General features: G+C 29.6%; 1 protein-coding gene across 1 annotated transcript; it reads left to right on the forward strand.

Annotated features, from left to right (window-relative positions):
- Positions 1-228: 228 nt before the first annotated feature.
- On the forward strand, positions 229-6,456 carry LOC114312738 (uncharacterized). Its single transcript, XM_028259018.2, has 3 exons — positions 229-606; positions 3,254-3,503; positions 5,592-6,456. Exons 2-3 carry the CDS (start codon positions 3,417-3,419, stop codon positions 6,132-6,134), a joined length of 630 nt encoding a protein of 209 aa, XP_028114819.2. The 5' UTR covers positions 229-606; positions 3,254-3,416; the 3' UTR covers positions 6,135-6,456.
- The last annotated feature ends 1,680 nt before the right edge of the window (positions 6,457-8,136 follow it).

Here is an 8,136-nt window from a genome sequence, read left to right on the forward strand (position 1 = left end):
TACGAAAGTGCTATTATTTTTTAAGAAAAAAGACTTCAAATATATTTTAACACATGCTCTACCATATACTGCTAGCACCAGCTCCTGTATCTCTCACCCAAGAACTCACACATTCACATTACTACTCCAGCTCTTTATTATTTTTATTTCTCTCTCTCTCTCTACAGGCTGTCAATGACGAATTATTATTATTATTAGTAACAAGGAGGGTGTGATTGATAATTTTCTAAGAGAAGGGTACTTTGTTGTATCTGAAAGTTGAGCTAAGTTCTGTAGGGAAAAATCAAAGAGATATTGCAGCAGTAGTAGTAGCTGGTTCTCTCTCCCCATCTCATTTCTATCTATCTCCGTCCCTCTCTGCCTTGTTCACAAAGATCATGATATGATATGATATGAATGAGCTGTGGATGTTGTTGTTGTTCATTTGAGTTGATTATTGGGTTTTTGATTATTTGCTCAGTTTATAGTTTTGATAGTGAAGAGATGAGATGAGATGAGATCAGTTTATTTATGGGTAAAAAAAGCATTGGGATAATAAGAGGGTGCAAGATTTTCAATGACTCTCATGAGAAAACATTGCCATCTGCCCACATCTTTTCTTAACAGGTATCTTCTTCTTCTTCTTCTTCTTCTTCTTCTTCTTCTTCAAATCCTAATATTTTATTTTTATTTTTTGGTACTGAATTCACCTAGACTAATAATTACATTTATGAGAATTTAGAGCTTTAGTGTAGTAGGGTCATAAACTTGATTTTGTCTGCTTTTATCTGTCTTTGTGATCTCTGCATTCATATGCATACATTACAAGTAATCAGATTTTAAAGTGGGAACAATTATGGGGCGAAAGAAAAAAAATTCCAAGCCTAAGTTTAGAGTGAGTCTCCTAATATTTGAGCCTAACCCTTTATCACTTCAAAGTAAAGGATTGGGAAAATGTTGCTTGGGTAGGAAGACTATTAAGGAAAATTCTATTTTTTGCAAAAGTTCTATATAGAATTTATGATGAGATAGTGACATTTTTGAAAATTTTTAATAGGATTTATTTTATGCTGTGTTTGGTTGGAAGATTGGAAAAGAATTTGGAAAGGGAAAGAGAAAATATAGATAAAATAGAATAAAATATACTTACATTTCACTTAGTTTCACACACCTTTTCCCTTTCTATTTTCAAATTTCTGGCAAAATCTCTCAACCAAATACAATATTAAAGTTATAAGATCAAGATTGTCGTATCATTCTGTGTTTGTTTTTTGTTTAATTTTTTTTTATTTATAGAGCATTACTTACACATTTAATGGTGCCTAATGGGTGGAGAGAGAATTTTGTTTACTTGATTATGATTTTGGAAATTATAATGCAATGTAGAAGAATTTTGTAATTGGAATGGCCCATTGCCATTGCTTTTTCAAAAACCAACTTCACAAGTTATTACATGTAGGAAATCTACATATATAATAGTCTGCATTTTATACAATATGAATTTTTTTTGGATCTTGAATTTCAAGACTTTGCGGAGGAAAAATAAATGATAAATTATGCTGGCAGTCTTTATATTTTAATTTTTGTATCATTTTGGTCACTATAATTTTAATTGACTCGATTTTTAACTTGAATTTATGACTTTATCTCCATTCAGTCCAATTGATACAAGTGTTAGCATTTTTTAATGAAAAATACGCATATAAGTGGCTTATGACATGTTTCTAGGAATAAAATTATAAATTTATAAGTTAACTTGAATCAATTCAATCATTTTCATCAAAAATACTAAAAATATTATCAGTTGAATCAAATTAACACAAAATATAAATTTAAAGGTCAAAATTGAGATCATTGAAATTGTAAAGACCAAAATGACAGAAGAGATAAAATATAAAAACTACCAATGTAATTTACCCATAAATAAAAGATTACCTTATATTTCATTTATGTTACTTTTTTTTCTTTTTCTTTTTTTTGTCTCTCTACAAATTCAAGATCCAGAAAAGTTGACCTTGGAACCATGCGATATAGGCAAATTATTTTTTGGGTTAAGGATTTGTAGTGTTAGTGTAGTAGAGTTCAAATTTATTCTTATTCTTAGATTTGCTTTCAATAGGTTTATTGCAATCTTGGTTTTTTAAAGGAAAAATTACATTAAATCAGTGTAAATGACAAAAAATAATTACAAGTAATTTTTTTTCTTTTGGGTAGAGAAATCAAGGTAAAAGTTGCAATTTCCACCTTTCAATAAATATTTTTTTCACTTTTCACTGTATTATAATTTTCTCATTTTTTAATGGTAAAGTTGAGTTGAGTTGGGTGTGAGTCAAGAAGATCAGGTTTGTCTATTGGTCTTTGGTGGACACATGAACTTGTCCCTGTCCCCCCTCCACCTTCTTTGTAGTGCATTTCATCCAAAGGAAGTAAACTCCCACACACCCATTCATTTATTTTCTCAATAAATTTATTTTTTATTTTTTATTTTTGTGCGAAGCGTCCATTTTGTTTTAACAGTTCACAACAACAAATAATTATGTGTTTTTTAGTTAAATTTATTATTTTTGTACTTTTTTATCCAAATGTTTTGTGAATTGTGACAATGACCAAATCTAAGTTGACACATTTGACAATGAAAATTGGCAACAATATTTCTCAATTCGAATGTGTAAAATTGAGTTGACAATTGCCAAATTTGGCATAATCGAAAGAGAATGCCAAATTATGTTGTTTTCATTATTTTAATCATAAGGTAAGGGGCTTAGAAAAGTGTTCAAAATAAATTAAGGTAAAAAAATAAAAATAAAAAGCAATAAATAATAAATTTGATATATCAGTTGAAGTACTCCTTTTTAGAAATTTCAAATTTATATATATTAATTTGTCAGCTAAGCTTTTAAAAAAAATTGGCATACTAATTTGTAAAAGTTTAGATAGAGATGCTCTTACATGTCAATTCATGTCACCCGCACTAAGGTCAATGATATTGTTAACTTTGCTTGAAATCTTAAAATCTAAAAAGTTAAATGTTACACTTACGTTGTATTTGGTTGAAGGATTTGAAGAAAGATTTGAAAAGAAAAAGGAAAAAGTTAGGTGAAATGTGAATAAAATATACCTACATTTTACCTAGTTTCACACATATTTTCCCTTTTTCTTTTCAAATTCCTCTCCAAATCTCCTAACTAAACACAGTATTAAGTGACAAAAATGAAATTTTTGATGAATACAAGTGGCAACCTTTTTTTCTTTAACACAATTGTCACTATTTCAGGAATGGGAACCAAACTGCAAAATACAAGTAATCCAATAGATAGAAGTACAATCACAAAAGTTGATAGTTTTGGTGTGAGTTGTTGGGACCACTCCGCGCAAAAATTACTTCTTTTAGTACTATTGTTGTTGTTGTTGTTATCATCAACTTTGAGGAGTCATCAATGGAAAGGAGGATCATGCTCAATCAACACAACATTGAATCTATCAAGAAGACAATGCTTATACACCAAGATATTTTTCAACACCAGGTACAACACAATCAAATTTTCGTTTTTACTCTCTTTTTTTTTACTTTTTTTTTTTTTTTTTACTAGTTTTATTGATTTGGTTTATATAAAGGCCAGTAAATTTAGGAACATAAAAATCAAATACAAAACTGAACACATAAAACTTGTCAAATGGATAGAGAAGATTTTTTATAAGTGAGCTCTAAAACAAATCTTGTCTATTTATGTGTTTTCTGTGTCTGATTCTATATTTAATTTATGTGTTTCTGACATTGATGTATTTCTTCGCAATATAATGGTGTTCATGACAAATCTACAACATAAAACGTATGTGTTTGTCTTATTGATATGGTATTGTGAAAATGTTCAAAATATAAGAACTCTATCTCACCTCCTCATTGTTTGTAAAACAAATCATGCACGAAATAATTGTGTACAATTCAATACCTTGTTTTAGAACTTCTATGGAGTCAGTAGATACAAAAGGTGATGCTACTAGGTACATCTTTAAATGGTGCATATCGAATATGTTCTATAATAACATCACAAAATTTTGTAACGTAACTCATAAAATGGGATAATTTTTCTAAGTATACCTTTCATTGCAAATTATAAATTGGTCATTCATAACTTTTACCACAAGACGATATAACATATCACAAATTCATAATTTTTATCACAAAAAATTGTAACTTCGTTGTGCCCCTTTTTAAGGATACACATCATAGATTTCTCCATCCATAAATGATTGTTTGTTGTGCTGAGAGCTCCAAAAAAAAAAATTAAACCACACCAAGGTAATTAATCTTTTTGAAGACGGAGCAAAAAAAAGCATACACAAATACAAATTCAAGAGAGAAACTTCTTAAACACAAACACATGGTTTGACCTAATTAAGCCTATATCCATGACAAATAGAAAGACTTCATTATCACAATGAGAACGATTGTTCCAAAGAGTTATAATAGTGACAAAACAAATTCTCACAAATAATGAAGCATACCAAACCAATGTACAGATTTTCTCAAAATCTTGTTGGAATCCAAAGTTTTAACCAATAGTGACCAATAGAGACCAAAGAACAAGTCTCACAAGACACCAAATGATCTAACAAATACAACCAAATCACAAACAAAAAAGAATGAGAGATAAGAACAAAACTCAACTTTCTAACTCACCACAAAAAATAGATAACTTTCACCAATACCTCCAAGAATCTTGTAACGACCACCAAGTAATTGAAGGCCACACAAAAGAAATCTTAGGAGGCACACAAGGATTGAAGTCGTCAAATGATCTCAAAGAGATTCACCAAAGAATGAGAACCGTACAACAAATTGAGGTTTTAGAGATAAAATCACTTTTTTGGAATGAAATATTTTAGTTGCCAAAAGTGTCATTATTGTATTTTTATCTACGAAATTAAACATTTAGTAATGAATTACCATCTTTTTAGAACAAAACAAAATTCCTCAAAAAATAAACCTACCCTTTTGGAACCAAACTATTGTCCCTAAAATATAAAATTACATTTATTAGCGACAATTTCAAAATTGTCACTAAAAGCAGAAACCATGAAGCCTCCGTCAATTATTCATCTCAGATTTTAGAGAATGCAATCAATTGCAAAAATCATTGGAAAATTGTAATATAATGAAGGATCTAAAATTCAGAATGTGTTTTATTTAGTCCCAAACATTATGCTTATTTTCAATTTGGTGAACTATTTTTAGAATAAAAATAAAAATACGCGACAAAAATTCTTCACTAGTATCAGATGCATTATGCAATGAAATTTGCTTTCCCCAATTCATTATATAAAATGACAATTTTGATATATATATATATATATATATATATTTCTAATTTTCAGTATAATAGATCATTTTTGTTGTAGTGGGGAGATTAGAGGAAGAGAAAGGAGATTGATATGTCCAAAATTTCCTCAACTATTAAGATGAAAAGTCTAAAATATGCTTATTTTGGACACTAATTTGAACATTATTAGGTTTGGGAGGAAATAATGACACATTTTGTATTTTAAAGACGAAATTGACAAAATCAAAAACTAAAAATCAAAATGATTGAAACACACTGGATATATTGCAGGTACGAGAACTCCACCGGTTGTATAGTGTTCAGAAGATGCTGATGGATGAGATGAGAAATAATAAGATTAAACAAGAAATGTATTGGGGGGTTCCAAGGATCGACTCAAATTGTAGCAACTATTCTAACCTTTTGATCAACCGGCACCAACCAACAACCACCACTGGGGGCACTGAGTATAATAACCTCCATGTTCAAAGAGTAATGACAACACTGCCAGACAATACAGAGAGAAGTAGCAGTAGTTGTTGTGGGGAGACTCCAAGAATCCCAAAGGGATTTGATCTTGATCTTGATCTTGAAAGGCCTGCCCAAGAAGAAGAAGAAGAAGAAGAAGAAGATAATATCTCCTCAACTACTGGAGGAGTAGTGAGTGCCTCAAAAACATATAGAGCTATAGCATTAAAAAATAAAGATAATAATAATCATATTGATATTGGCAAAGAAGATGGCTATGATGATGAGACTGAGGTGGAACTCACACTGAGTATTGGAGGAGGTTGTTGTAGAGAGAAAAAAAGTGAGACAAAGTGCCACCAATAACACCATCATCATCATCATCATGCATCATTCTACATATTCAAAAAAAAGTTAAAACGAAATATTCAAAATAGATTTTGAACTTGAAATATTGTGCATTTCCGCAATGCTATACATGCAGAATGTACATTTGTGGTATTTGAGCTGATAAAGAAAATTGAAAATGAATGATATGAAATTAATCATACTGTAGATGACACAAACGGAGTAGGAAATTGAGATCCATGATCACATACTGATGGAATGAATGAAATACAAATAGTAAACATAATATTGTCATAGTTCTTAGGTTGTAACTTGGTCATGAGTGAATTTGTTGATGTTACACCCATGAAGTATGGAAAGTGCCAATCATTTTAATAGTCAATATTTTTATACAATATTGATTTTTTTTTTTAGGAAATTACATTTAACTCCCATGAGGTTTACATAATTTCAAAGACCTTTGTAGTTTGAAAAATTACACTAACTTGTTTTACTTGTCAAACTAATACCAAGATTTCCCTTCCTCTCACTTGAACTCAAACGGTGTTACTTTTGGAGGTTAAATGACCAAATAACCCTGAATACACTAGTTGAAGTGCCCATGCCCTGACAAAACCTAGAGAAAAATAGAGAAGATATCACCTTAGGGTGTTAAGGCTTCCATGTAGTATTTTAATGTTCATTTGAATGCATTTTTTTTTTCTTTTGATAAATTATAAATACACCTTTTGAAGTTTGATTAAAATGTGAACACCCCATGTGATTTTAGAAATTACATCACCTCTTAAGGTTTTTAATTTCATAACAAATTGCCCTTTTAATTAATAAATAATCAAGTTAATTAATAATTTTTAATAATGTTAGAAATATATTTCAATTAATAATTTAAGTAATTTTATTATTATATAGGAGAGCAATTATGAATTTCACTTTTTTTGTTAATTCTGTTAAATAAAAAATTTTAATAAAGAGGTATTTGTAATGTTTCAAACCACAGAGGACAATGTGCCTGTTTGGTGCAGCTTAAAAGCTGCTTATTTCAGCTTTCAGCTTAATTTAAGCTATTTTGATGTGTTTGATTTAACTTAACAATGCAACTTATAACTTTTTGTAAGTCAGAAATCAGCTTATTCTTTGAGTGGGGTAGGAGGTGTTTAATTTATAAGTCAGAAATCAGTTTATGTTCATAGTTATAAGCTATAAGCTGTTAAGGCATAAGCTATAAGCACTTTCCCACAGCTCTACCAAACAGGGCCAATCTATACTTTAAACAAATTCCAGGAGGTGTATTTGTAATTTACCCCTTTTTTTTTTAAATGAACTAATAAATATAAGAATGGATATTCTAATAGAATGACAATTCTATTTCATTTCATTCCAATGAACCAAACACTACCTTAGTGTACTATTACACTATGTTTGGTTTATTAAAATAAAGTAGAATTGAATGATCATTCTACCATGACATTCATTTTCACATTTAATTCACTAAAATATAATAAAAATATATTACGAATAAAATCATCATTTACGAGAACAGTCATTCTATTGAGATGGTGTTAGATTCTAATTTATTGCAGTGATCACATTAGGATTTTCAAAAATTCAATGAAGAGAGAGTTTGTAGAGAGAGAAGGGTTTGTTGGAGATGTGAAGGCAAATGATTAGAAAGTGGTTTTACAAGGAATGAGAATGGTATTTTGACCATTTAGGTGTAAATATTTTGTTTGTTTTTTTAACGTCTATCTAACAGGAGAGATCTTGGCGTTCATTTCATGAGTATGACAGGTCAAAGTAATTTTTCAAATCACAAATAAAGTTCCTGCAATTATGCTAAACCTCGGTAACTACAATTTACCAACACCAAATATAATCAAAGAAATAAAATAAATTAATGAAATTATATTTGATATATTATTAAAAATAAATATGAATTTATAGTCTTCTGTGTTCGCAAGCTTATTCAGGCTGAGCTAGGTCTACTGAAGCCCAGCTCAGTTATTTAATGGGCTTAAACATT

Source organism: Camellia sinensis, chromosome 4 (genome assembly GCF_055761805.1).
Source record: "Camellia sinensis isolate YWXY chromosome 4, ASM5576180v1, whole genome shotgun sequence".
Lineage (NCBI taxonomy): Eukaryota > Viridiplantae > Streptophyta > Magnoliopsida > Ericales > Theaceae > Camellia > Camellia sinensis.

Coding starts and splice junctions, on each gene's coding strand:
- LOC114312738 (XM_028259018.2), top strand. CDS start 3,417: ATGGAAAGGAGGATCATGCTCAATCAACACAACATTGAATCTATCAAG. Junction 3,504..5,591: donor AAGATATTTTTCAACACCAG/GTACAACACAAT, acceptor GATATATTGCAG/GTACGAGAACTCCACCGGTT.